The sequence below is a fragment of the Aspergillus brasiliensis genome (genome assembly GCF_001889945.1).
Source record: "Aspergillus brasiliensis CBS 101740 unplaced genomic scaffold ASPBRscaffold_11, whole genome shotgun sequence".
In the NCBI taxonomy this organism is placed as follows: domain Eukaryota; kingdom Fungi; phylum Ascomycota; class Eurotiomycetes; order Eurotiales; family Aspergillaceae; genus Aspergillus; species Aspergillus brasiliensis.
The window spans coordinates 345092-372809 of NW_027137452.1; the positions used below are offsets into that span (position 1 = coordinate 345092).

The 27718-nt window shown below is 51.3% G+C and overlaps 12 protein-coding genes across 12 annotated transcripts; 7 read left to right on the forward strand and 5 right to left on the reverse strand.

The window, feature by feature from the left end:
- Positions 1–301: 301 nt before the first annotated feature.
- ASPBRDRAFT_46203 (putative short chain dehydrogenase/reductase) lies at positions 302–1372 on the reverse strand. The gene is made up of 3 exons (XM_067625581.1): positions 1205–1372; positions 1083–1148; positions 302–1034 (listed from the first exon to the last, which is right to left on the reverse strand). Exons 1-3 carry the CDS (start codon positions 1342–1344, stop codon positions 323–325), a joined length of 918 nt encoding a protein of 305 aa, XP_067476178.1. The 5' UTR covers positions 1345–1372; the 3' UTR covers positions 302–322.
- A 360-nt stretch (positions 1373–1732) lies between these two features.
- Positions 1733–3000, forward strand: ASPBRDRAFT_183234 (alpha/beta hydrolase). Its single transcript, XM_067619999.1, has one exon. The coding sequence runs from the start codon at positions 1782–1784 to the stop codon at positions 2862–2864; it is 1083 nt and encodes a 360-aa protein (XP_067476179.1). The 5' UTR covers positions 1733–1781; the 3' UTR covers positions 2865–3000.
- A 506-nt stretch (positions 3001–3506) lies between these two features.
- On the forward strand, positions 3507–3939 carry ASPBRDRAFT_89031 (Zn(II)2Cys6 transcription factor domain-containing protein; the record flags this gene model as incomplete). The annotated part of the gene is made up of 2 exons (XM_067629519.1): positions 3507–3575; positions 3637–3939. Coding segments are annotated over 2 exons (372 nt in total), but the record flags the coding sequence as incomplete, so codon positions are not given.
- A 74-nt stretch (positions 3940–4013) lies between these two features.
- flbB lies at positions 4014–5751 on the reverse strand (the record flags this gene model as incomplete). Its single annotated transcript, XM_067628598.1, has 4 exons — positions 4014–4793; positions 4847–5395; positions 5455–5542; positions 5598–5751. The coding sequence occupies 4 exons, from the start codon at positions 5749–5751 to the stop codon at positions 4331–4333; spliced, it is 1254 nt and encodes a 417-aa protein (XP_067476181.1). The 3' UTR covers positions 4014–4330.
- Positions 5752–10138: 4387 nt separating this feature from the next.
- Positions 10139–11760, forward strand: ASPBRDRAFT_46207 (uncharacterized protein). The gene has a single exon (XM_067625582.1). It carries the CDS (start codon positions 10388–10390, stop codon positions 11522–11524), a length of 1137 nt encoding a protein of 378 aa, XP_067476182.1. The 5' UTR covers positions 10139–10387; the 3' UTR covers positions 11525–11760.
- Positions 11761–12354: 594 nt separating this feature from the next.
- ASPBRDRAFT_131779 (putative arsenite resistance protein Ars2) lies at positions 12355–15017 on the reverse strand (the record flags this gene model as incomplete). Its single annotated transcript, XM_067618367.1, has 3 exons — positions 12355–12656; positions 12714–12987; positions 13050–15017. The coding sequence occupies 3 exons, from the start codon at positions 15015–15017 to the stop codon at positions 12355–12357; spliced, it is 2544 nt and encodes an 847-aa protein (XP_067476183.1).
- A 1258-nt stretch (positions 15018–16275) lies between these two features.
- Positions 16276–17016, forward strand: ASPBRDRAFT_289103 (uncharacterized protein). The gene has a single exon (XM_067622574.1). It carries the CDS (start codon positions 16374–16376, stop codon positions 16830–16832), a length of 459 nt encoding a protein of 152 aa, XP_067476184.1. The 5' UTR covers positions 16276–16373; the 3' UTR covers positions 16833–17016.
- On the forward strand, positions 16925–17399 carry ASPBRDRAFT_289226 (uncharacterized protein). The gene has a single exon (XM_067622578.1). It carries the CDS (start codon positions 17017–17019, stop codon positions 17314–17316), a length of 300 nt encoding a protein of 99 aa, XP_067476185.1. The 5' UTR covers positions 16925–17016; the 3' UTR covers positions 17317–17399.
- A 601-nt stretch (positions 17400–18000) lies between these two features.
- Positions 18001–19119, reverse strand: hapB (transcription activator HAP2; the record flags this gene model as incomplete). Its single annotated transcript, XM_067618352.1, has 1 exon — positions 18001–19119. One exon carries the CDS (start codon positions 19117–19119, stop codon positions 18001–18003), a length of 1119 nt encoding a protein of 372 aa, XP_067476186.1.
- A 2444-nt stretch (positions 19120–21563) lies between these two features.
- Positions 21564–22375, forward strand: ASPBRDRAFT_289110 (uncharacterized protein). The gene has a single exon (XM_067622575.1). It carries the CDS (start codon positions 21741–21743, stop codon positions 22269–22271), a length of 531 nt encoding a protein of 176 aa, XP_067476187.1. The 5' UTR covers positions 21564–21740; the 3' UTR covers positions 22272–22375.
- On the reverse strand, positions 22272–22832 carry ASPBRDRAFT_46211 (uncharacterized protein; the record flags this gene model as incomplete). Its single annotated transcript, XM_067625583.1, has 1 exon — positions 22272–22832. A coding segment is annotated over exon 1 (173 nt), but the record flags the coding sequence as incomplete, so codon positions are not given.
- A 3438-nt stretch (positions 22833–26270) lies between these two features.
- ASPBRDRAFT_46213 (uncharacterized protein) lies at positions 26271–27237 on the forward strand. The gene has a single exon (XM_067625584.1). It carries the CDS (start codon positions 26288–26290, stop codon positions 26897–26899), a length of 612 nt encoding a protein of 203 aa, XP_067476189.1. The 5' UTR covers positions 26271–26287; the 3' UTR covers positions 26900–27237.
- The last annotated feature ends 481 nt before the right edge of the window (positions 27238–27718 follow it).

Sequence of the window (27718 nt, forward strand, 5' to 3'; positions counted from 1 at the left end):
CTAGAAGACAATCCTGCTAATGTGGATGTAGAAGATGTTGAGACATAGGCTATACACACAGAGAAGATAAACTTGGGTGCTATCCGGCACTAATGCAACTTGCTTACGCCAAGCCAGACCCGCCATTCACCATCCATCAATCATCATTCGAGGATACTACGGAGCTGGAGACCCTCAACCATGGAAGTATACCAATTACCAACCCTGAGCTGATGCTATCTCCGGCCTCGGCCTCAATAATGGTCTTATATGGATATGAACCCAATGATGAATGCTAAACAGAATACTATATTCAATAACAGCCGATAAACTACCGAACTACCTAACCAAACAACCCCGCCTCCACCGGGGCACTCACCATCTGCATCGCCTGCACCTCGCCCAGCAACGCATCATCCCCAAAATCCTCCAAGTCCAAATCCAGGAACCCCTTCTCCGCCCACTTCCGCGCCGTCACAAAGAACGAGTGCCCATTGACCCTCCCATCGGCCAGGATCCGCAGCAAGCACCGCCCGGCATCCTCCGTCGTGGCAAACTCCACCCCAACCCGCTTCGCATGCGCAAATGCCTCCTCAGGCAGGATCCCGGTCTGCACATACCACGGACTAATCACATTGACTCGAGATCCGTAGTAATAGGCCGTCCGACGCAGGGAATGCATGATTCCCCGCATCGCCCACTTACTGGCACAGTACTGCGGTGTGCGTGGCACGTCGAGGAAAGCAGCGCCAGAACCGATGAGGATCAGACAGGTATCTTCTTGCTCCGGGGTCGGGGTGGTCCCGTTCTGGCGGATGAAGTAGTGCATGGCGAGCTTGGCTGTGTAGAGAGGGCCCTTGATGTTGATGTCGATGATGCTGAGGTCTGGTTCCGGGAGGGAATCGGGTCCGGGCTGGAAGACTTCATCGACGCGGTGGATGCCGGCGTTGGCCACCACGTAGTGGATCCGGTTGGTTGGGGAGAAAGTGACTGCTGCTTCAAATAGGCGGACTTGGTCGGTCCAGGTGCCGGTCGAGCAGGGGATGAATTTGGTGCTGGGAATAGTTAGGGTGGGTTGATGGTCATACTGGGAATGGGCTCACCCTGGTAGCTCGGCTTCGAGCTTCTGACCTTTCTGGGTGTCGATGTCGCCAATGCAAACGTAGACGCTGTGATGGAGCTTGCATTAGCTGGGAATATGGGAATAGAAGAAGTGGAAGCATACCCGGCTGCCACGAGAGCGCGGACATAGGCTTCACCAAGGCCATTGGCTCCGCCGGTGACGATGGCGGTTTTGCCTGCCAAGGTGCTGCAGTCGGCGTCTTGGGAGCAGTCCACTGGACCGGTGTGTACGTAGGGTGGCATGATGAAATAGATGGTGTCCGTGATGATGAAAATGGATAGATGTCCGTTGTCTTGGAAGACGGAGAAGACAATCGGGGGATGTCTTTATGTGCTTGAGGAGTGGGGAAATACTCGCAGTGTCCATGGTACAATGTAAGCATGGAATCGACACTAATTCAGTTAAAGCAATCCAGATAGCAGAGTTCAGTGGATAGCTTACGCCCCACAGTAAGCAACTTGCATTGGCATGACGAAGCCAGAAGTGATCTACTTCTTGACTAGGGCCAGACAGACGACAATGCCCCTGACGAGTATCACGATCAGGCAACGAGCCATCGCGATGTATGAGACAATAAGCTATAAAAGCCTGTACTTACCTGCACAACTGACAGAATCAACTCTTCAACTCATCAATCCAACTATCAGATACAACCCTAAAACCACTGCTCAACTTCATCATGAAACTCCCCACGGCCCTCACCCTGGCCCCAATCCTGCATACAATATGCAGCACGGCGCAAAACCTCTCCTACGGCGCAGACAACTTCTACCGCAGTAACATCGTGACTCTGCAGCCCGTCACCTTCCCAACGCAATACCAAACCACCATTGCGGGCAACCTCTTCATCCCGAATAACCTCACCGCGACCCCGGCCCCAGCCATCATCGTCGGCCACCCCATGGGCGCCGTGAAAGAGCAAGCCGCGAACCTCTACGCCACCAAAATGGCCGAACAAGGCTTCATCACGCTGTCCATCGACCTCCCCTTCTGGGGCAGCAGCACCGGCACCCCCCGCAACGCCGTCTCCCCCGACCTCTACGCCGAAGCCTTCAGCGCCGCGGTCGACTATCTCGGCAGCAACACCACCACCATCCCCCCGATCGCCTCCATTTCCCACCCCATCACCATCAACCGCAACCGCATCGGCGTCATCGGTATCTGCGGCAGCGGGGGGTTCGCCCTGAGCGCGACCAAGATCGACCCGCGCATCAAAGCCCTCGTCACAGTCAGCATGTACGACATGGGCACCGTCAACCGCCAAGGACTGCGCCATTCGCAGAACCTCACGCAGCGACAAGCCATCATTGCATCCGCCGCCGCCCAGCGCTGGCCTGAATACGAGCAGCAACCCGGTGGCTCAGCTCATCCCATCGAATACACCAGCGGCACGCCAAATATCCTCACTCCCAATGCTAGTGCCGTAGACCGCGAATTCTATGACTTCTACCGCACGGTGCGCGGAGAGGTCACGCCTCCCGGGACGACATCGGAATTGACCACTCATTCGACGTTGACGAGTAATGTGAAGTTCATGAACTTTTATCCGCTGGAGGATTTGGATGTGATTGCGCCGAGGCCGCTGTTGTTTATTTCGGGGGATCAGGCGCATTCGCGGGAGTTTAGTGAGGCTGCGTATCGGGGGGCCAGGGAGCCCAAGGAGTTGTTGTGGGTGCCGGGGGCGGGGCATGTGGATTTGTATGATCGCGTGGAGTTGATTCCGTGGGAGAGGATTACGGGGTTTTTTGGGAGGAATTTGTAAACTTAGAGGAGTAGGTTTGAGTGAGATGTGAGATGTGATGTTGTGATGTTGTGGATGAGGGGAATTGTAAAGTAGTGTGAAGAATAGATGTGAAGGAGGTTGAATGAAGTATACTGCTGTGGAGATAGGTATGCTGTGTATGCAATTTAGTTGAAAGCATAGTTGAAAACTCTATCTGTACATGCCATTCATATCAGACACATTGTTGGCCCATCTACATACTTTGTCAGTTGTCACCACATTCCATCATAAGATTGACGTACAGAGTACAGTGGAACTAGAAGTAAAATAGAAGCAAGGTTGACAGTGTCACCACAAATGAAACCATGACAGCCTCTTACTCTAGAATCTATTTACCACATAAGATCAATTCCAAATCTACCTATAATTGAACCACATTAATTGAACCCAATTACTGTCTATACCTCTATCTACCAATTTAATCAGTGTAGACAACAACATCCGTTACCAAACTAACTCTCCAACCAAGAACAAAGCACACCCACCAAACCAAACAAGGTTAGTTACTAACCCACTAATCAATTAATCAACCACTTCTTTATCTAACCACCAACTCTTATCCATCAACCATCAACCACTTCCCTCACCACCAAATCTAACACCAACATCTATATCAATATGTCCCTCCCCCACCGCCCCAAATCCCGCCCCACGGCATCCTGCCTCCCGTGCCGCACCCGAAAAGTCAAAGTATTCCCCCAATACCCCCCAAATCCCTCAATTCCCTCCCAAATCTAATAGATACTTCCAGTGCAACCGCCTCCAACCCTGCTCCACCTGCAGCGCACGCAACATCCCCCACGACTGCAAATACGCCGTGGCGGAGGAAGATCGGCAGGCGATTGCGCAGGCGGAGATGATTGCTGAGTTGAGGGGGGAGGTGAATCGCTTACAGCAGAAAATTTATGATCATGATTATCATGGTCAGTTCGGGGATGGTACTATGGAGGGAGAGATTGAGATTGATGTAAATAGTTTAGAAGAAGGCGAAAGTCTAGGGGATGATGATGAGTTGGAGAGAGTGTATCGAGTATTGAAGGATGGGTCGTGGGAGGAGGTGAGAGAGGTGGTGGGGAGGTTGAGGAGGGGGGAGATTCATTCTATTTAGTAATTCTGTTTCTTTCTTGTACAATTGTAAGGAGGTGGTTTCCATGTATGTATTCATTTAGTGGAACTGCTATTAGCTGATTGTATCGTGTTCTCGTAATAGTTATTAGTCAGGTGCATGGTATAGAAACAGCATAGAGAGTAAGAAGAGAAAACACCATCCGAATTAACAAGTTGTATGGCCAGTATGCGCTGGCGTGGAACCCCCAATGAAGAGAAGAAGACGACGAATAGAACAGCCATGCTCCCAGAGCTTTTATATACACCTCGCCAAATAACCCGTGACAAATTCAGAACAGATACCATACCATACCATAACTCCATCAGCATCAGCCAGCTCACGAATACATCAGCTCATCGCCCGGATGTGACAGGCTGCCCTCGACCTTGGATCCGAGCACACTGCTGAGGCAGTCCATCAGTTCAAAGTCTTCCACGACCGCGCCAAAGCCGTAGCAGCGGACTTTGGTGTTCAGCGTCTCGATGATCACTTTCACGTCGTCCTTGGTCAGGCTGCGGTAGAGCTCATGATTCTTCAAGCACTGAAGCGCCATAATAGGTGTTATCTGTCCATCGGTCACCAGCTGTCGACTGAGGTTGAGCAGCGTCGACAGGTTGGCGTGCGGGAGGTCGTAGGTCTTGTGCGGATACGTCTGTTCGTTCGTGGTTGTGGCGATGTAACTGGGCGGCGGGCAGGTCGCCATCAACGCATGACCCGAGAAGGGCATGTCCTCGTCATCGGCTTCCGTGATCGACCGGCGGCAGAGATAGTCGGTATGTTCCCGACACGGCGATTCCAATCTACACAACCGTCAGTCATAGTCCTCATGAGCAAGAGACGTGGCAGGGCGTACGTCAAGATAAAGTCAATCTGCAACTGGGGAAGCTCTTCAAAGATGCCCGGAGGCTGCTTCGGCGCCCGGCTCGCCGGCGCGATCTGGTCGAGCGTCGCCAAAGCGTCACACGGGGCGGCCTGGTACGGCCCTTGCGAGGGGGACATCTCGCTCGACGACACATCAATCTGCTCGATCCCGTTGGTGATCGGACTCATGCTGGCGGAGACGGTCGTAGGCGGCGTGGTGTACATGTTGTTCGTCGAGGGATTGGAAGCGGCAACGCCGGTGGGCTGTGATCCCGTGCTACTGCTGGCAAATGGGCTGGATTGATAGGGTATTGTGGGTCGTTCCGCCTTGCGCCGCTCGACTTCGGGCTCGTAGTTGATGCCATGCGCCGTCAGGATGTCTTTCAGGATGGCGTTTTCGTCCGAGAGCGATTGCACCATATCTCGGTGTTGCACCACGGTCAAGTTAGCCGCCGAGATCTCCTGCGTGTATGCCTCTCGTAACCGCGACACCTCCGTTTCCAAAGCCCGTATATATTGTTCCTTGCGCTCGCGATGGGTCCTAAACAGCCGTTGGCATCTGTTTCTGCCGATCGAAATGCCGAGACGGGAGCCACATACCTCTGAGCCTGGCGATTCAATTCCTGTCGTCTGGTCAGGGCCGGTTTGCTGTCAGGCTTGGGACCACGTCGTTTGGCGGGTTGACCATCTAGAAGGTGGTTACAACGAGTGCGGATGAGAGTGAACACCACGGTAGCACAAACCTCGAGTAACCTTCTTTTGTGTGCCGCTGAAGAACTTGAAAAAGTCGGCCCCGAGAGTCGACGGTCTGGAACTGGGTTGACCTGCACGCAGCGTCAGAGGCGGGGAACTGGACGGGATGTTCTCCGAAGCAATGCGACGCAGCAAGAAAGACATGTAGGTACAGCATCTCCGTCTTACAACATGCGGGCAGTGCAGATGACCGAATCATCACCCGGGAGGTTGCGAGCGAGCGGTCCCGACTGCAGCCTTTCTAGACCCGGGATGTTCTGTATATCCAGACACATATTTCCCCGAAAAAAAAGATTGAAATGAAAAACAGGCGTCGAATGTATCACCACAGGCAGAGCAGCATTGCGAGATCTCCAGGGCAAAGGAAGCCGAGAACTTACTTTGCATGGCCTCTGGTGTCATGGTTTGGCGATTGGCCGCACTCAGGTCCACGGACATCGGACCACCATTGATGGAAGTCATGATGGCCGTGACGAGGAAAAAAAAAGGTAATTGGAAGAAATGCGACCGGCGCGATCCGAAGATGACCGACGGGGGGAAGCGCAGCGACGAAGCGGAGGACGGAGGCGCGGGAAAAGTGAGGGGAAGCGAAGAGCGAAGAGAGGATTCGACGGTGGAGGAACAGACTGCCGATGAAATGAATGAATGAATCAGAAAGTCATCAATCAATCTGGACCGTTGTCAGCCTTAAATTGAACTTTGGTGGTAGCCCAGTGGATTCTTTATTTAATTTTCTGTCCAAGCGTCTTGCACCGTTAGGGGAACGATATACGCACCGGCAAGGTCGGACGTTTTCCCCGATGTGCGCGGCCGATGGAGACCTGAGTTTGGGGGGGGGGGGGGCGAAGATGAATGGTGAATGGGTGGATGGGGGGAGCCACTACACGAGCTCTGGACCAGGGGAAAGGGGAAGAACAGATCTGAATGGAGGAGGGAAGGCTGCCGTTGACCGTCCGTGGGTTCACGGGTGGATAAATGTAAATTGGCTCTGGTGTTGGTTCTGGAGCGACAGACAGACCGACCCAAGTAGGTTAAAAGTGGGTGGTGGGTGGGTGGTGGGCGGGCGTCGACGGATGGATGTTGTGTCAGAAAAGGGCGAGTTTCACTTGAAACTTGCTGCAGACTCAAAGGGGGAGGGGAGAGTAGATAGATCGTGTGAGGGAGAGTGGAGAGAAAAGAAGAAGAGAAGAGAGAGAGATTGAACGAGAAGAGAGCGAAAGGGAACGAGAAAAGAAGTACAGACTTGTGGCAAGGTGCGTGGTGGACACCCACTACTGATAGTCTAGTCGGTTGGGTGAATGGTGAATGGAGAGCGACGATATCGACTGAATCCGTAGGCGAGCCGGCGTTATATCGACGGGGAGAGACCCTGTCAAGCCCACCGGCTTTATTGGCTCGTTGGATCATCCTCCTTTCTTCACGGACCCAGCACAGCACCAGAAGCACTGACTACAGCCTACAGCCTACATACAGTCTAGCATCGACTACGTTAGAGCCTGCCATGCACTCGGGGCGTCCACTAGTCAGTCACCATAGATTCAGGCACAGATGGAAATTGGAATTGTCTGGTAGCAAAGAAATGGATTGGTCGGTGACTGAATTGATCGTGAATTGGCAGGGGAAGTGAACTGAACTGAACTAAAATAAAATAAAATAAGACTGAATGAATAAATGTGATAACGAAAAATAAAATATCGAAAACGATCATTAACTGGGAATAATCCAAAATAATCCAAAATACAAGCATACAAAAAGAATTAAAGTTCAGGATGAAAAGGGGAAATACCGAGGAAGGACAAAGTAAGAAAAATGATACAAGTAAAAATAAAATGCACCTCCCAAAAGAAACACGGACAAAAACCACTGCAGATGAGGTAAGAGAGTGGGAGAAAGGAAAAACGAAGATGAGACCGAAAAGAGTGTACCTTACAGTCTACACATTCCCCGGCCCGTTTGAGACTAGTTTGCGGTGTCTCTTGCTGCGTCCCGATCTCGCCTCGGCTTTAGTATTTAGTATTAGTAGTCGTAGTCGTACTAAATGGGCTACACAACCAACTCAACTGGACTCTCTCCTCCCACAAGACCAATACATGAACGAGGACATATTCTTTCATAACAGTTAATTATTTCTTCACCAGTGATCCATTCAATGTATTCGTATTCTTGTGAAATAAATGAAAGAGAGAAAAGATGCTAACGACTAACGACGAACCGGGTGTGATCGGCCAGGCATCCAGTCACTCGCCGGTTATTGGCTATTGGTTTTTTCTTTTTCAACTGCTGCTGAATCGTCGGCGCCCCTCACATCCGCCTGTCTCTCTGCCCCCAATGCGAATGGGGATCCTCGCTGCATCATCAATAATCAATCGTGCTACTCATCTTCATCATCATCTTCATCATCATCATCACCACTAATTCCACTACTAATTCCGCGGCAATGGTTCATCTCTGTGCTATCCGTACTATCGGTCAAGTGACTACTATTGTGAGTGATTTCTTATTCTTATTCTGATTTTTCATTCCTTTTCTTCTATTCTTTTTATTTCTGTATTACCCCCTCTATCTCTGTCCTCGCCTCATCTCCTGCACCGAGAGGATCACAGAGACGCAAGTCAGCAAATAAGAAAAAAAGGAAACGAAAAACAGACAGCCCACGAATCTGATATATAGCGCATATCTTTGGCCCGGCGGTTCGATCGATCGTCCCCCCGGCTGTCGTACCAGAAACCATTCTTAGTTTTCTTACCTATCGCCTGTCGCCGCTTTCCTTTTCCCCCCCTCCCCCAAAAGTGCTGGCCTTTTTTCCACCTTCGCCATTCCCTCAATTGACATCTCAGAAAAAGAGGCAGGCGTCGTGTGTAACATTCTTGAAATTTCGCTGCAACCCGGATGGACGGGTTGGGAAACAGGTTGTTTCTCGGTCGATCTACCGTCGAGCACTGCCCGTTTGCTTTTTCCTTTTTCTTTTCTTTTCTTTTCTTTTTTTATTTCCCTTTTGCTCTTCCTCCACCATCTGATCATCCACAGCACTCCCGTAGATACTGCATGATTTTGGGGCGGCAAAGGAGGGGAATATGATCCTGCTCTGGGCTTAACCTTCTTCCTGTGCACCCACAAATCGTTATTTTTTCGGGCTGGTTTGGTTCACCAGTCCGTGTTCAACGGGGCCCATCTGCCCCACTGCCCACCCCGAAGCCTCGGTCTAGTCGCCTGGTCCAGGATAGCGCTATACGTTATTATTCATTAGTGGCAGGCACAGGAGAATCTCCTGTTCCCCCCCAACGTTCCGGCGGAGCTGCGTCATTGGGAATAAGCATGCGCGAGGTGCCGGGTCCTGAGGTGGTCAAGTGGACACTATCTCGGTCCCGTACCTACATCCGGAGCTTAGCGGATGATTGGATGTACGGAGTATGCACCTTCCTGCTCCTGCCCCGGTTGTGATTTCACTGTAAGGGGGGAATGGAGAAGGAGGAGAAGGAGAAAGAGGAGAAGAGGAGAAGATGCCATTCGATCCCATCGTGATCGTGCCAGTCGGTCGACGTTTCGTCGCTCGTTGCCTGGACAGGTAGGTTGCGGTCGTAGATCCAGAGGTCCGACTTGCTTCATTTGTGCTTCATAACTACCGCGTTATTCTCCCACATAACCCACATAAGACCTACAGATGGGATCGCATTATAAATCGAGGTGATGTAACTTGACGGGGATCACCCCCTTCCGGGGTCTCTTTGCTTTTTCTGTCTTTGTCTGCTGCAGGTTTCGGTAGCATTGATCTCCTGGTCCCCGAGGGGGTTCTTCCACAATGCGAGTCCATCAGTGCACAGAGCACCTTCCCCCCATCCAACATAAACGGTACCCCGTACTACCCATTGGGTGGTAGTGCACGGTCTTTTTTTTCCCCCTGGAGGTTGGAACTGGGAAGACATTCCTGGCCATGGAACAAACACGTTCGAATTAAAGTCAGATACCAGGTGGGTAGCGACGATGATGGTGGCTCGAACACCTGGAAAAAGGATAGATAGATAGATAGCTAGCTAGCTAGCTAGCTTCTCAATGGTATAGACTCTAATAGACATTTATCATCACATCATTCCCAGTGTGACCCTGACACCCTCCCAGCATGGCCACCATTCAATTGTCCACCATTGTCCCAATCCATCAACTGATAACCCGAGAATAGGTCGGACGGTGGCGATCACCGAACAGGATCGTAAACCAAGATAGTTAACTACTTGTAGTTTAGCTTACCAACAGACCACGGCCCAAATTGAAATTAAAGACCGAATCATCGCCGACGAAGCTCCCCGAGACGCCGGGTCAGATCGAGATTAGGGGAGGATCTCAAAGGAGGCCGCGGTCGAGCAGAAGACCTGTCTGAGCTCAAGTGAAGAGGAGAAAAGTTGTTTGGACGGCGCGGAAACTATCGAGCGGATCGGCAGCCTAAGGCCGCCAGTCCACCCAATCGGGACCGCGCCTCAGGCCGCCGTGGCTCGTGATCTTCGACGCCTCCGCCTATCATGTGCTCTCCCTCTCTCTCTCTCTCTCTCTCGCTCTCTCTCCCCTTCTGCAGTTTCCCCCCCTCTGGCCTCGCCTCTATTGTTGTTCTCGTTCTGCTCCCTTAGCGCTTTAAGGTAGGTTAGTGGGTACTCACGGCTTCCACACCCTGATTTCCAGGGGCGAAAGGGCAGTCGGTCACGCCTAAAGTCAAACCGCCTGTACCGAAAGCACAGTGCCCCACCATCATGTCGGTCCAGGCTCTTTATCAACCTTCTCCGCCGATGCCATGCAACAATCCGAAGTGCTCGTCCACATCTCCGCACCCAGCACGGTGGGCGATGATGCCCGCTACCGCGCTCAAGTCGAAGCAATCCTCGGTTTTCAATCCTTTTCTCGTCAGCTCATAACCTTGCGGTCGGATGACACCGACCATATAGCCCACCCCGATCCCACCCCCGCTGTAACGGCAGCCGGCCCCTCTTATACCCACGGACAATACGATGCCAACTCTTCTATACCCAAGTCTCCAGACCCTGGAGCAGCCTCATCAGTCCAGCGACAGGACCATCAGGACAAGGACTCGCTCGGAACCCCCCTGAGTGTCATTCCAGATTCTCAACCTGAGCGAATACCTCATGAGCCAGTCGACTTGCAGGAGATAGCACTTCCACAACCAAGTCCAACCCGTCGCAAATCGACTGATACGAATGACTGGCCTCCTACGAAGAGGAGTCGGCAGGAATCCCCTCCACCGGTGGTGACCGAACCACTATATAACAATTCAACAACCCCAGACGAGCGTCTCAACAACGTCAACTCCCCTCTCACCAGCACCCACAACACAGAAGATGCCATCACAACACCACCAAAAGACACCACCACCACCATCACGACTCTTCACCTGCCCCTCGAGATCAAACCAAAGCCACCCCCCGTATCAACAAACCCCTTCACAACACACATCACCCCCACCCTGAAAATGCTTTCCATCCGTCTCAAACCCTCCCGCACATACACTCCCATCGAACAAACCAGACCCCTCGACAACCTCGAAAGAGGATACTGGTTCCTCCGCTTCAACCTCACCTCAAATCCCATCCCAGACCCCAGCTCCACCACCACAACAATAACCTGGGACATGCCATTCTTCACACGCTTCTGGACCTTCCTAACGGACTTCATCGCCAAAGAAGGCCGCGCTGGCTGGGGTGTCTGGTGCATCCTCGAGGATGCATCACAAGATGGAGTCGAGGATGGTCCATCAACAACAACGACAAGACCAGTAACCCTGAAGATCTACGCCTGGGGCGAGATAGCCTCTCATATATACCTACTCTTATTCCTGGCGAGTGAGCGTCGCGTCCGCAAGATGGGGCTGCAGTGGCGCGATAGCGCAGATAAAGTCGTTATTCAGATGCCGTAGGATGATGGACCCCACCTCTTTGGGGGGTTCTTTATCGTAGTATCTGATACTCGGGGAGCATCGACGATGCGCTATACTATATATACATCCTAGGTCATAGATACGGCTATAACAGCCAGGGACGGTAATACTGATTCTGTTACTACAATTTGTATGCTACCCGCAGACGTACCGTAGAAGTGCTGCTATAGAAGTAAAGTAACAATACTAGATTGGTGAGTTTGAATGTAAGTCCGTTCATTACTATATGGAGTACTGGAGATAGTATACATCAGTCCAATAGCGTGGGCAAGAGAAATACCAATGCAAATGTAACTAATATATGTCATTGAGCTTATGGTACGACAATATCGAGCTGGTAAATAAGATAGATACTATGGTACAATCCGAGGGACGCCAAGACCAGGAAACAAAACGAAGGAGGCGAACGAGAGAAGATAGCATGCAGCCTGGAGTTTTCGCATCCCAGAAGTAGTTCAGAAGCAGTTGCAGACCCAACTGGTGGCCTCATGGGGGCACAGAGAAACACGCCATATTCCGTAGAGGAAGGAAAACCGGCACAGTCTCAGCCTAACCGGTGTTTCACGCTTGGATGATAGACGAGAAACGTCGAGAGCAACGGAGAAACAAGAAGAACCAAGGAAATCGGAAATTGAAAGGAGACAATTTCGGCTCATGTACGAAAAGACGAAAGTAAAAAGTATGACAGACATGGATCAATGCACGGCATATGCGGTGAGACATCAAATATGTAACTGGCTTTGTGAAAATGCAGGAACAACAGACCAGCGAACGCCATTTGCACGGAGGAAATTTCGGTTGATAGATGTTCAATAGTTCAGCTCCCCGCTGCCGGAGCCACCGACCGCATCGAGATCCTCGTAGCTCTTGAGGCTGCGACCCTGCACGGCTTCGCGCGGACCCATGCCTTGCTGACCGGCACCGGCATCAACAAAGCCGCTGGCCCCCACCAAAGCGGCGGCAGGGTGTCCAGGGGGAATGTACGGCGGTCCAGAACTGGCCGGCAGGCGACCACCAGCTCCATACATGCTGGACATGCCACGAACGGGGCTCAGGCGGCCGCTTCCAGTGCCTGAAGGGCCATGCCGATTGCCACGTCGGTCGTAAGGACCTGATCGGTTGTTATAGCGCCCACCGCCACGGCGCATGACGCCTGGCTGGTGCAAACCGGGGCCATCTGCCGACACCAATCCATTACCACTCCACGCCGGGTTGTTAACGCCCATAAATCCGGGTACGCCCGACCCTGGCACGCCTTGGAAGCTTGGGGGGACATTTCCGCTGCCTGCAAGATACGGCGGCATTGATGCGAGGCTGAACCCACGTGGTGTGCCGGTCTGGCCCTGACCAGAGTTAAGAGGGAAATGCCCGTTACTATTAGCGTCGGACCGCGAAGGAGCAATCCGAGCAGGGTCGAGAACGTAGGCATTGACCAGGGCGAGCTGTAGATATTATGAGTATTCGTCTCGACAGAATAAGTGGGGAAGAGAGGAATTCAACTTACATCACTGCGAATGTTCTCAAACCACTCGGTATGACGCTTTTCGACATGCTTACGCCAGAAATGCTCCGCCTTGAACAGCTTCGTACATTCAGGTACTTTGCAACGGTACTTGGACTCATCCTCCTGCTTCATAAATTTGCTGAGCTCTTCCTCCAAGGCGTCCTCGACGGACTTGCCACCCAGCTTCCCGATATCGACATTCTCTGGCTCAAGGATCTGCAAGAGTTTGTCCTCAAAGGTCTTGACCCAGTTGAATGCACGCTGAAGCTGTTGTTCGGTCTTGGAGCTGAACCGCTGCGGCCGCTTCTCCTCCGTCATAGGCGGCTGCTCCTCGCCTTCTTCACTGGGTTCCTTCTTCTTGACCGGGAACGGCTGCCCAAGAGCACTCGCTCGAGCCACAGCCTTCGACTGTGTCGTAAGACCAGCCCGTGGCCGACGGAGATGGCCGCCAGGGCATTTCCGAGCAAGCTCATGCACGGAGTCACTCTCGAAAACACAGAAGAAACAGAAGTTGTAGACTCTGCGAAGATATTCGACCATCAGGTCCAGCTTCTTCTTCTTGGCCAGGAGCTCCTCATCATCAAGTTCGTCATCTTCCCATCCCTCCTGTTCTTCACCCTCCTCTGCCTCTCCTTCGTCAATATCATCGGCATCGTAGTCGGGCTTCCTCTTCTTGACGCTGACAGGACCCGTGACCGGAGGCTGAAGCCATCCCTTGCCACGTAATTCCTCTACTCGCTCTTCAATTTTGGCGAATCCATCAGCACTTCCTCCCATCTCGACGTCGAGCTTCGACACAAGTCTCCGTGCGAGCTCCAGATCGCGTGAGATACGCTCTGGCGAAGAGAAAAGATCCCACAAGGCCTTCTTGCGAGGTTGCGATGGCGGCACATGAACACCCACGTGGCAGACAAAGTCTCCATGCACAGGATCATGAATGGTTTTGTCATTGATTGCCTCAAGCGCCTTCTCGGCAGCAGTGACCGTCACCGATCCATTGGCCGTGTTATCATGTTCCATCTCCTCGCCCTCTTCCTCCCGTCCGTCGCCCCTCTCGACGACCTCAACGTCAGGCGCAGGATGGAGCATGATCCACCCCATCCGATGGTACTTCTTCGACGGGTTGGGATCGCTAAGACTAAGCCATTTGAATCCACCATCTTCCTCTCCCAAATGCTCCTTACAGAACTCTTCGATCTTGGCGCGGCTAACATTGGGCGCCAGAGTCTTGATCAAGAGAGCTGACTGAGACAGAGCTTCGTCACGCAAGTCTCCGCCTCTTGCTGGAAGCAAGTCCAGAACACCCAGGGTTTCACCGACCGCGGTCGTTTCACCCTCTTCCTTCTCGATCACACCGCCTGCACCATCACTCTCACTCTTATAGATGCCTTCAAGGGTGAATTCATCGAAGAGGCCACTCTCGAGGTCTCTCTCCCATTGCTGATAAGCACCCATGCGGAAATCCATCAGTTGACGACGAAGAGGATCCCGGACCTCGGGAACATAGCGCTCTCTGAACCACTCCTCGTTCCGATGATGCTGGACAAAAGCACGGGCCATCTTCGCCTGGAGATTCACCTTGTAGGAATCGTAAGCCGCCTGGATCTGTGCGCGTTCTCTCTCGCGATCTTCACGAGCCTCCCGCTCTCCCTTGACGCGATCCGAAGGGCGCCGACCGCCGTGCTTGGCGCGTTCCTTCTCTTCTTTGATCGACTGCTCGGCTCGCCACCATTCGGCAAACCAGTTGAACCCCACTTGAAATTCCAAGGACAACGGGTTCGGAAGCGGATTGGTGGGGATAGGGCGCTTGACAGAATCTTGTCCGGGGACGTAGCGGTCGATGTTGGCAACAGTCGGGGAAGGCGCACGGCGACGGTCTTCACGGTCACGCCCGGCATGTTCCCGAGAGGCAGCGTAGTAATCGTCTCGCGATGCACGGCGATCGGAAGGTTCGTAACGGTCGATCATAACGGGCGAGCGAGAACGTCCGCGTCCTCGGCGTCGATCCTGAGACACTGCGTACGTACCAATGGTTAGGATAGATGGCCATGACCAAGAGTCCGGGAGCATCCGTGACGGTAGTCTCGGGGCTGAACACTTACCAGGCGACCTGCGACGGTATGAATCCACCGGGGCCCTAGAAGCATAGGGGTCACCTCCTTCTCGGCTCCTGCCGGGGGACCCGTAGCTGTCATATGAGTCCATCGGGACAAGGTTATGGAGAATCGCGTCGACAGAAGCTCTTAGGGGCCGTAGCAGAGGGGGTCGGAGTCGGCTTCCAGACAATGGCCGAGGGTCGCGCCCAGGACGGTGAAAACAGAAGGTGTAAGCTAAGATCCGAAATGATCAACATTAGAGCAAGTCCTTCACGTGTGGCAAGAGTGGCTGGTAGGTTGGACGTTGACGAAGCAGGATTAAGGGACGAGTTGGGCAAGAAGAAGATGCAAACGAAGCTGGTTGCCGGGAGCAGGCCACGGAAGAGATAGACAAGGCATGGTTTTGGATCAGGATGACAAGGGCGAACCCGAAAACTGAGAGGATGAAAAGCAAGTGCGCTCGCGAGAGCCAAGAGAAGACGAGAGAAAGAGAGGGCACAAGGTAGACAGTAAAAAGTAGTTAGGTCACAATCAGCACGAAGGGTGTTGCGAGCCAATAATGGCGCGATGAAGAAGAGAGAAAGTCCAAGATGAGGTTTTGAGTAAAGAAAGAGATATGGGACGAAGCACAGATGAGGCGTGGATCCAAGTGAATTGGATGGATGACAGGGGCGGGTTGGCCTGAGATTATTGAGCAGGGGCAAGGGGACGATGAGAGAGACAAGGGCGCTGCGATGAATTGACTGAACACGATAAAGAGAGAAGAGAGAATAAGAGAATGAGAGAGAGGATGATAAATGGCAAGGCAGGCGACCTACAAGAGAAGCCTTAAGAGGAGAGAATTGGGAGTTCCAACGAGATGCGAAGATGGACGGACGGAGTACTAGGTCCAATCCGAGCTGAGTAGATCAGACGACACGAATGGCAATCGCAACAGACCGGGACTACTACTAATAGAGCGGTCACCGGGCAAGGCGGATGGAAATATAAAAGGATGGTTTGTGGGCAGAAGGGGGAGAGAGGAGAAGAGAGAGAGAGGGAGAGAGAGAGAAAGAAGGAAGAATGGGAAGGAGGAGAGAAAGCGAGAGGGTAAGGGAAAGCAGCGAAGGAGAGCGACAGGATTGGGAAGTGAGGCTTGGAGCGCCGGAGAAGGGAGTCCGGCTAGTCCCGACCGGGCATAGTGCCCCCGGGTTCCCTTCTGTCGCCGCTTCAGCATAACTCACTGGAGATGGCTCATGACAGGCAATCAAATGAAGTATCCTCACTCACCGGGCATGTTAGAGCTTTGACTCTTCGAGCAATTGGAGTAATTCTTAGTCGATTTCTGCCGAGACAATGCCAGCAGAAAGAGACGAGGCGTTGCCAGCAATTGGTGGCAAAGAGCGCGGGAGGGTCACCCAGCCTAGTCGTAGCTATAGATACCTCCAGCTGGGGAAACAGAAAGATGGGATTAGCAGGGATGTTGAGAAGAAGCAATACAAATTCTGCTTTACGACAAATGAAGGCACGTCTGTCAGCACCGTCTGACTCGGAATTCACTAACAGTATACCCATTTCACTCCCTTCTTACTTCGTCCGGGAGCAGAGTGAAGACTCGCGGCCTGCTAAACTCTATTCTACTCAAAGCACTCACACCGCAGGAACCTGCTCTAATATCAAGCCACGGAAACAAGGCAAGCACGGCTAGTAACGAGTTCGCCAAGTATATCTTGATATTTGTACACGACTAGTAGGGGAATCATCCGTTGAAGATCAAGGTAATATAGCAAACGAGGCATCAAACGGGGCAACAGAGACAAGCAGGGGCAGAGAAACATCAGCCGTGGTAGCCCAGAGCCATCACAGCCTCGCACGGATGACCACACTCGTCAATGCAGGTTCGACGAGAGTGGCGTCCCATGTGGTCTCGCGGCCGTGTCAGAGACAGAAAGGTCCCAGGTCACTTTCATGTACTACCCCAGCGGCTCGAAGAACTCATATGGGGGGGCTTCCATGAAAAGCTGGGGATGAGGACCGACATCGGCTTCTCCTGTCGGGAATGTTCTGTATCCAAACTAAATCCCAGAGAGAGCGCCGACTGTCGGACAAGTGCCCACAGCTTCAACAGTGCTGGAAGGATCCGCGACACGGAACCAAGACATGCGTGCATCGTCCGCCACCAAGGGGTGTAGGCTCTGTTGCCGCGCCAGCCGACCTCGGGGTTTAATTTTTACCAGCGATGGGCTGCAATCTAATACCGACAAAGGCCCGAAGCACGACGCAAAAGAACGGAACCGGATCAGAGTGGCGGGCTCAGGGGCAAGGGGAAGAAGGAACACAGTACACCAAAGTTGCCAATGACATTGAGTTGCCTGTCGGCAAGGCATATAAAAAGGCTGCCGCCAGCTGTGAGAACCACAACCTCTGAAAATATAGAAACTGGGTCATGCAGCATCGACAGCGGGACGAACGTAACAATTCATAAGGTTGAGAATCGTGCACCATCCCGAGAAATGAATAAGGAAAAGAAAAAGAAGATAACAAAACATAATCATCTCATACATGCAATCCTAACAGGCTGAACATCGTTAGATGAAAGGAAATAAGAAAATAGTAATAATACTTCGTGCCAGCATAACAATATAAACAGACATAAAAGTTTCGACCGGATGAAACGAGACGTTTCCGAAGAAACCGGAGGGAGGTGGGAATAACGTCAATAAGTACGAGAGAAGATGGGGCAGTTGCGCATCGCTCGCTGCGAAGAGTAAAGGTTAAGGAAGACGGGGGTAAAGAAATTCCAGACATCCATCCATCATAAGAGGTTCTTGTGGTGAGCAAGAGTTTCGCAAGGCGGTCCTAGGGCGAGGTACCGCTCAACCGTCCTCATCGGACAGCTCAGCGGATTCATTCTCGCTCTCGTCCGCACTGGTGCTTGGTTTCGCACTGGTTTTCGTCTTTTTAGACGAGTTGATAGTGTCATCGTTGACATCACTTGACTTTCGTTTCTGTGCCGATGGCGGGTTATCGCCAGGTGGCTTCACAGCATGCTCGTCGGCAGCTTCGTGTCCACCGGTCGTCCCGGACGTTTGCTTCTTCTCCATAGCAGCCACTTCGTCAGCTGTTAAGAATCGCCCGCCAGGACCACGAGGGCGGCGCATGGCATGGTTATGACGCGATTCGTGCAAATATGGCTTACGACCCTTGGACGTGAGACGCAACTGCTCCTCCAGTTTTTGGCGAGCCACTCGTCGTTTCAAAATGCGATGGAATTGCTTCGCGTTCACGTATAAAGGCGACTCCTCAGCGGCGCCAGCGACCATGTCCGGCGAAGGCTGGCTCTGCTGAACGGGCGGCTGAGGTGGCGGCGGCATAGACGGGGGTACCGAAGGCCGGCCAGCATGGTTGATAAGTGGTTGCGCATTTTGAACGTGTGGGCTACTGACATGGCTCATGCGACGTTGCTGCATCTGGGCGTTCTGGGACATTTGTACCTGGGATCCCATTGACGGCATCTGGCCGGGCATCTGGGGTGGAGAACGAGGATTGCGGTCACTCTTGACCTGCACCCCAGCCATACGCGGCGATCCGCGGGGGCCTGGAGCCATCTGACCAGCCATCGAGTCTTGGTGGAGAGGGTAGAATTGGCCCGACGCTGCAGCAGTGGCCATTGCGGCTGCCTGCGTAGGGGAGATACCGTATGTTTGTGGCATCGCCGTGGTGACTCCATACGACTGGGGGAAATTCATTTGCTGATGTACAGAGCCGGGGGCATTTTGCGCAGGCTGATAATGAGATTGTGAAGGAACAATGGGGGACGCTTGATGCGTAGCATGAGCTTGTTGCATGTGCGCTTGAGGGTTGGTGGGAGAAGTCATTGACCCCACCGTTGACCCAGCATTTTGGGGAGCCGTCTGATACGGGGCAGTGATGTGGGAAGAGGCGTGGGGATGCTGGCCGTGAGGCTGTTGATATTGCGGCGGGTATTCCATCATGGAGATGCGACGGTGTTTACCGTCAGGCTTCCAATTCGAGTCGTGATTGGAGTACCCTGGCTGTCAGGAACCAGGAGGCTAGGACCAATAATACTGCCAAAGATGGACCAATCCCAAGGAATTTCGCTCGTCTGAGACCGAAGTGGCGAAAATGAGGGAGAATGATAGGCTGTCAACAACACAGTTGCACTTGACAATATCACCGTCGTGCACAAAGGAAAGGCAGTGGTTTACTGATTCGACGAGTGGACTGCGAAAGACTGCAGGCTCTGGTTCATAGTGTCAGCATGGAGCGCAGCGCCAAACGGTCACTGGATTGCGGGTGGGGGTTGGATGGGAACAGAGGAAGGGCGCTTACACCGGGGGCGCGTACCTCTGTTTTTGTTTTGCCAATACACCCACTCATCAACTTCTGGCGTTGAGGAAATTCGCCCAAAGGTGAACGCTTGTTTGCCGAAATGCTTCAACCCGCTTTTTCCGGAGGTTCTGCGTCTTTTTGTGGAATCTTACGTTCGCCTCCAAGTGTAACGTGGTTGGGCTTCGATGCAGGGAACCAGGATGTCCGCGACAAGATGTCGCACTTGATGCGTTGTCAGACAAAGCGCGATCTTCTTGATAATGGCGCTCAAGTCTATCGCAGACACACAAAGACTACGCAGTATAAGGAGACGACAACTGGCAGACTACCTGGGTGATGCTGCTCAGTTCCTAATTTCGTCAGGCTGCTTGGCCACGTTCGTATGAGGCGGTGCTAGAGCAACCTGGTGAGTTAGTTCGTCTGGGCCCGGGAGTTTGGAATTATCCTGGTCCGCGGTCTCCCGAACTATAATGCCACTCAACGCTGTCGTCAGGGTACGCCTGAGAGGGGCTCGCACGACTCAGTCGACTACAAAAGACTATTAGCATCTATGTTTCCCACCATCCCGAGACTTTCGGCTTCTGATTTGTGCGCTGTCACGATTGGGGGAGAGGGGAAGGGGGAGTGGAATAGACACTGTCAAGGTGGTTGTAGTGGTGGGGGGAGGGCAGGAGGGGGGGAACATCGTGGCGGTTTAGTCTTTTCAGGGCTGAAGGATGTATGCGTTGGCAAGCGGAATCATGATGCAGCCGGCAACATACCTTGTTCAAAAGCGACGCACTCGCGACCCCAAACAAGGGTAGGCGGAGTTTTGCGCGCGCGCAAAAACGGCACTTGAAAACAGGGAATCAAACAGCCGTGACGGAAGAGCTATTCTGCAGTCTCCGACCGTAGAAATCGGATGCGCGCCTATTGACAGGTCATGGTGTTAGATAGCTGTCAGAGAAGGCCAAAAGGCAAGGATTGACGCGTGGTGATTGGGCCATCATGGGGCGGGGAGTCGGGGATTGCAACTGAAACGCGACAAGAAAACACAACAATGCATAAGCCATAGCAGAAGCTCACAGGGACCGGGGATGATAGGAGGAATCGCAGAGGGTCTTGCCTGCAGCACTTAGAGTACATGCGACACTAATTCTTATGGTTTGATTTGCTTTGAAGGTGGGTAACGCCAGCCATAACTTTTTGGGGGGGAGGGAGGGTGTGGGCAGTAGAGGAATCACAGCTGTCGCGGTTTGCGGGCCGCGGCCAGAGAGAGCCAAGAACAACAACAGGCGGGCTTGCCTCGTGGTTTGAAAAGGTTAATTACCTTTATCAAGGGTTATTCTCCGCTGGTGGCAGAAAAGCCTCCAATGCAGAGCGACACAGAAAGCGACTCGATGTAATGATTTGACGAGGGCTTTCAGTCACGAGGAAGGGAACCTGTGATGATTCGCGGGGCGATGGCAACGCGACGAAGCTCTGCCAACGAGAGAAAGGCGGACAGCAAAGGAACGTCCGTTTCTTTCACCGCACGGTAGGCTGCCGCTGATGTCAGACCGGCCCGGGTTGATCCGCGACCGAAGTGGCCAGGCGGCAAAAAAGAAAAACCAGACTGGGAAATTATAAAACAAATGACAGGGAGGGGGTATGTTGAAAAACAGAAGGGGTATACAAAAACAGGAAAGCGACTAGGATGAAAATAAGAAATAAAAAGTCAAAATGAAGTGGAGTGGTTTTCGGAAAACAAAGAAAAGAACTCAGAAAGAAAAGCCCAAAAATAGACTAGAATCAGTGGAGAGGGTTGTAGCTTATGGTCATAGCTACTGTCGATGTTTGGACAGCAGAAAGCAAGATGCACACAAACAATGGCAGAGCAGACACCAAGATGGGAGCGGGGGGACCTCTGAGGGTAAGAACTTCCAATGAATTGTGAAGATCCAGCCTCGGTACAGCAGAGGATACAATTGATTGGGCGCGTGTCAAATTAAAGTATGCAATCACAAAATAGGAAAAAATACAAAGTTGAGCAAGGGGCAGCAAGCAGTAGTAAGTGGTAGTAGTGTAGTAGTATATGGCTAACGTACCTTAGATGATGATTCGACCACAACCGTGGTAATGACAGAAAGGGAGGATGGAAAATGATCAATCACGAGAGTGAAGCGGATGGGGAGTGGGAAGGGAAAGGCGGGCAGTGATTGGGTTGGACAAGAGCAGACGGGTTAATCTGAAGCCAGCCCAGCAAGCAGCGAGTAGGGAAAAAAAACAAATTGGGAGGAAACCAATGGGCTCTGCGCAGCCAGGACAGTCCGACGTTGTTGACTGGAGGGCACGCAAGGACTGGAGAGGTTGGATGACCAACGAGAGGGAGCAGAGAGAGAAAGCCGCAGCGAGAAGAAGGGGCGAGCGATGGGGCATTTGTACCGGACGCGCTCAGAGGGTAGCTGAGTGGCTCGGCAGCTCGTTAGCGGACAAGGCGGCGATGAATCAGACCAACAAAGGCCACGACCATACTGTCCGGTATCAACCCCAGGGTTCGCTCCACTTAGCGCCTGCGCTCCTTGCCCTCCTGGGTAAGGCGGGTATTGCACTCCCGTCTCGTATGGTCATGGTATCATCTGTCTCGTATGGTATCTTTCCTCTTGAGTTGGTACCAGCCTTTTCGAGATGGATGGCCGGAAAACTTTGGGGTCGACGACACACCACACGGTTCTTCACTCATTACTATCACAAAACCAACCTCCCTACCCCCCTTCTCTCTCTTTCTCCAATTTCCCAACCAGTTCTCGGGAAATTGACATTGGGATGGGAATGAGCATCACACCTGATCCTCAGTTTTCGCCCGTGTGCTTAATCCCATCTAAACCCCGAAAATAAGAAAAGAAAGAAAAATGACATTTCTTATCTAAGATAACCGCCCGTTAACTACTACTACTATGCAAAGCATCCGGCCATCCCGAATTCGTGATGTTCATCATGTGCAACCCAATTCTGGCGAATCGCCCTCGGGAATAAAACCTGTATGACCCAGGGTCAGCTCGACCAGCCACCCCCCATTGGTTCAGCTGGGCGCTTTTTTGGTTTGTTTTGCGAATCATGGTTTTACATTAACCAGAAGGATTATGTGACTGGCTTTGATTTGCAACTTCCTGTCTTTCATCATTTCTCACTTCTTACTTTTATTTTTCCCTCCTTTGGGCTCCCCCACCCCGGACAAAAGAGCAGTAAGAGAGTTTGTTCGTCTTACAAACAATTGCCTTAGGAAACGGGATAATAAGGCAAAACGGCCCAATGCACAACAAACGCAGATGCCACCTCCAGACGCGAAACATAAAAACAGGGAACGGGATGGATAAATTAGACAGGTGGAATTAGGGGAGGGAATACAGAAATGAATTTTTAAATCAAAAGTAAAAAGAAAAGAAAAGAAAACAAGCGCCGTGCTATCACACTGACTGACACTTTACGCACTTTACTAATGCAGAATGCAGTTTCTTGCCATGGGATCACATTGTGTTTCTACGCAGGAAGCGCGGCTCGATTCTTGCTTTTCTTACGTACGCGTTGATACTTAATACACCCAAACGTCAGCGGAGTCAATCGAAGCCACGGCCAGCCTCGGTTATATGACCAATCTAGGTAAGACTCCCTGGAACTATCCATTTCCCTGTGGCAGGTAAATAGCGAACAAACATCAGCCGCTACAAAGTGAGCGACATTGATGTCTTAGGCTCAGCACAGTGGTTGTCGATGGTTCTCCGCATTAATGGAAGGGTAAAATCTTAGTATTGCAGAAGGCCGGCCGCCTCTATCACAATTTCCGAGATTGCGATCAGTGCCGTAGACTAGTACTTTCAGGAGGATTAGTCCTAGGTAGACGAGCACTGGAACATGATATATATATATTATCATTTAATCGTATCCAACATCATCAGCCTCACCACTACTATGCTACTACTACCGTCATGCAAATCATCTAGCAATTAAACCTCAATTCACAGTATAGACCCTGGAGGAACAATGAAGCGATTTCATGAATTGATGTGGTCGTGTTCTCGAGGTTATCAATCCAGTAGTAGTAGTCTACTAAGATTCGTCACCACAGGTGAAGTTGCCTTCACCTATCTCACTCAAGTTACATGGAACTATAGTGACGAGAAGTAGACGTGCGGAGCCCTCTCATGAAAGAAATTAGCGTTATTAGATTTACACAGCGAGACTTCTATCTTACCCAGATGGACGGAGTAGCCTACCGCAGATTGAATACTGCGGATTGGGCCGCCTGCTTTCTTTTTCCAGGTCGAAGTAAACTGGTATCCATGTTTCAATTAGTGTGACATTAGAGACTCAGCCATTCAGCGAGTCGCTTGAGTTTACAGATCACCGAAAGAAGACCAGGCGAATGAGATTATACCATCACAGTAGATTAGATTGAATTAAATTACCATAGCATTAGTAAGTCTTAAATTGGATGTCGTACAAGGAAGTATTAGGGTCGCTGTTAAAACCAAGGGCCTCGCACGTGTCGTAGCCATGACGAAAGACTCTCTTTCTCCCCCCAGAATACGGGCTTCTTATCCATTCCAATGTCGAACGATTGCCAGGAAGTTCGGATGGAATGGAGAAGAAGGATCTATATAGTAGTGTACTATCAATACTAATGTATTCCGTTCTTGAAGACCGACCGGCACGATGGCAAAGCAGATTGGGCGTCGATCTGTTCCACTCCACGTGTTGAAGCTTGACCGCTTGGGTCTTCGGATGGAGACTCATCAGTCGTCACAATTTATCTGTGCAACTCAATAACCTTGCATCAACTGCATCGGCAGGGTAGACCTTATAGAATCGGCCGTCAAAGGAGCAGATTTCGCAAACTGGCAGGCTATATAGTAGCAATGACTTTCAATTGTCTTGTTTCGCGTCTCTTGCTTTTCTCACCTGGAAGATTTGCGCGGAAGGCGGCAAGTATCGGCGTATCTAAATACAGCCATCGCGTATGCGGACCATTCAAATATACATGAACGGAAACGCGATTACGGCCTGGACATGGAACGTCCGTATTTTGGGTCGGTCGAACTCTCTCAGCACTGACTGTCATGGGGGAAGCTCGAGCCATCTGACGTCAAAGTCAACTAGCCTTCCCCGCCACACCGCTCCTCGGTCGAACATTTTCAGTATGAATTCAGATTTCAGTTTTTTTTTATCCCCTCGGGCAGGCTCGTTTTGACGAGCAGGTGTTACAGGAATGCGTCGCCGATCCGATCTAGAAGGATATTCTCGACTCTTTCGCCCACAGATGTTGTTTTAACCTAGTCCATGTTTTCTTCAAGGACCAATCACGTATTTCTTGTCTCCAAAATCTCTCGTGGTCGTTCTGTAAAGTTTATGTCGTATCGGAAGGCAGTGCGGTCCGTGGAAGTATGGAATTTGATGCCTAAGGCACTAACAGACGCCGAGGCTTTGTGAAGGTCCCACCAACCATTCTACCGGAACCTCTACTACTATCTACATAATTCATCTACGAATGAACACGCTTGCCTCCCGTCGGTGATGGGGCTGCATACATGGCAGCTTATACCTTCTCTGTCTAATGAACATACTTCAAGCAATATATCTCCTCATCAATTGACATGTGCTACAAGCTAATATCTCTCCGTGTTCTGGGCTACCTCGACGTGTACACAGTCCGTGCTGGTAAGTCGTTGGCTTCAAGGTTATGATACTCCTGAGCAAGTATCCCTTGTTGGTCTCATAAATCCTGGATTCTTGCTTTACTGTTTTCATCATGTGCCCGTACGGCTTGCGGTCCAAGAACACATTGAAGAAAGATGCCAACCTTTTCTTTGTGGCTGGTATTGCCTCCCACAGGATTCATTCTTGCAACCCTCTGCGAGTGATCCTAGTGTTGCACTAATTGCACCAGGAATATGCATGGCTTTTCTACCAAACATTTTCAAGCGGTATCTTAATTAATTCGGATGCATCGAACGTGACAGCTAACGATCTCAAGTGACATAGACTCGGTCAATCACTACTATGAGCATACAGATCCGTACATGAACCTGCTTATCCTGGCAGCTAAGATCATCTTGCCATGTTTGTTCTAGGGCCTGTGGCAGTATCGGAACATGGGAAGTCTAGGTAGCATTCGGAGACCCCAATATCTCTTACGCGCCATAACTCATCATGAAGAAGCTGATTAATTGACACAACAACAGAGAAGATTTGCAAGCATACTTCACCTTGACAATACAAACGGATTGTCCGGGAAAAAAAAACCACCAAGGTATGGTTATCTACTCTTACTGAAAGATTGGTGTCATAATGATCACGGGGCATACCTGTGCTCCGCCAGCAGTCAAGGGCATTTGCACCCCCTATTGGAATTTCTAGCGACATCCTCTCACAAAGAAGCCTATGGACGTCATTTACCTCCGTGGGATACATATTCACCAAGACAATCATGTGCAGATTTCATGATACGACCTGCTCATTTGTCTTCCGAGGTACAAGAGCGTCCTCACCGTTGACCCGTGTTTGATCAATCGAATAAAGAACCGAAAATGGGACGCAAGGAGCAGCAAACTGTTCACAGCTTTTGGTTGGATTGGGGTTGTAGGTATCGAAGTCCGTCGCAAAGCGCGGGGCTTTTACGATAGCTGTCGTCCCCTGACCTTACGTTTCGTGCCGTCTCATCCATAAGATCAGCGGCTACGCATTGGACGACGTGGCTTACGGAGCTCACCTAGGCCAGTTGACGCTATCTGCCGAGTGAATACCTGTTACAGGGTTCTCGAATGAAACGAAATTTACGCCAACTCAAGTTGTCTCATGTATGCAGTGGAGGCCTCAGAAGCATGGCCTGTGAACAGTCAAAGGGCCCCTTACACATTGCTATCATCAGACCGATGTCATAACATCACACAGCGAATGGCTAGGTTAAACAGCGGTGGCCCTGGCCTTTGCAAGGGGCAAAGGAATGGACAGGAAGATCTCGTCGAGTGCAAGCACCCAATAAGACATCCGTACGCCCTCTCGCTCCTCAATAGGGCAACTTCTCAATGTGACGGATGCTGCCACTGCACCTCGTTAATTGGCTACCGTAGCCTTGATTCAAACCAGGCCATGCAGTCTCGGTCCTTTTGGGGCGTATTCCTGCGTTACGATCTGTCACCACCAGCTCTTCTGGAGCCCTCATTAGGCAGACCGGAAATTGATAGTAATCTGCTTTTCAGATGGAATCCAGCGCACCAATTTCCTGTCACATGGACGGCTGCCCCCCTTAAAATGCTGTATTTCGTGACTCCCTCAATGAGTTGGCGTTCGGATTTCATGACACTGTTGTCGGAAACCCCGAGATTACAGATTGCTCTAATTCACTCACTAAACAGATTTCTCCGTGAGGATGTAAATCACTCACCCTTCTCGTTTACCTCCTGGTGACAGGGCAGGCTCCCACCCTTTCGCGTATCGCTCGGGAAGTTTCGATAGGTATACGCTCTTTGCGTCTCCTGCACAACAAGTGTGACCGACAAAGTACCCACGGCTTAGAGAACACAGAGTTGTTGCACATCATAAGAGTGACATCATGGCAGCATCGAGTAAGAAACGGCAGACTAATGTTGAAGCCGAAAATATAGCGGGACAGTGTCCGTCGCCATTTCTAGTGCTGAGCCCAACCGGCAGATGAAACAAGAGAAGAACCATATCAACCATGTAACAAAGAAACGTCCAGACAGACTGTCTCGCCTGGAATAGCTTTATCTCATTCAAGAAAAGACTTTTAACGGCACTCTTTTCCTGCAGGATAAGCGAAAGTCTTTTTTATGTATACTGGTAGTAGCGGGCCCGCGGTGGTCCCATCCTTCAAACCCTCCCAGTTGGGCATTTAGGTACCAATGTACATGGGCTACCTATGAGATACATATTCGATGTCCCATGTACACCCGTCAACAAAGAGATGGCAATGATTGGGTACCAACGCTGTCTCTCGTCATAAGTTGATTGACACCGACACTTGCCGCTGGCTACATGGCCATGTCTTACAGGTCCATCTTCCGGTCCACCGCAGACTGCCAGTTGTTCGTGCAGTCCTCGACTTAAAACCCACCCACCACCACCATCACCCAACATACTGGATTATCCCGTCGTCCAGTACTCGCTATAAATTGCTCAGCAGTATCGGAATACATATTGTGAAGGGGTTTCGGGGGCAGATTTTTGTCGGTCATAATAGAATGATATATAATCGCAACAGTCATC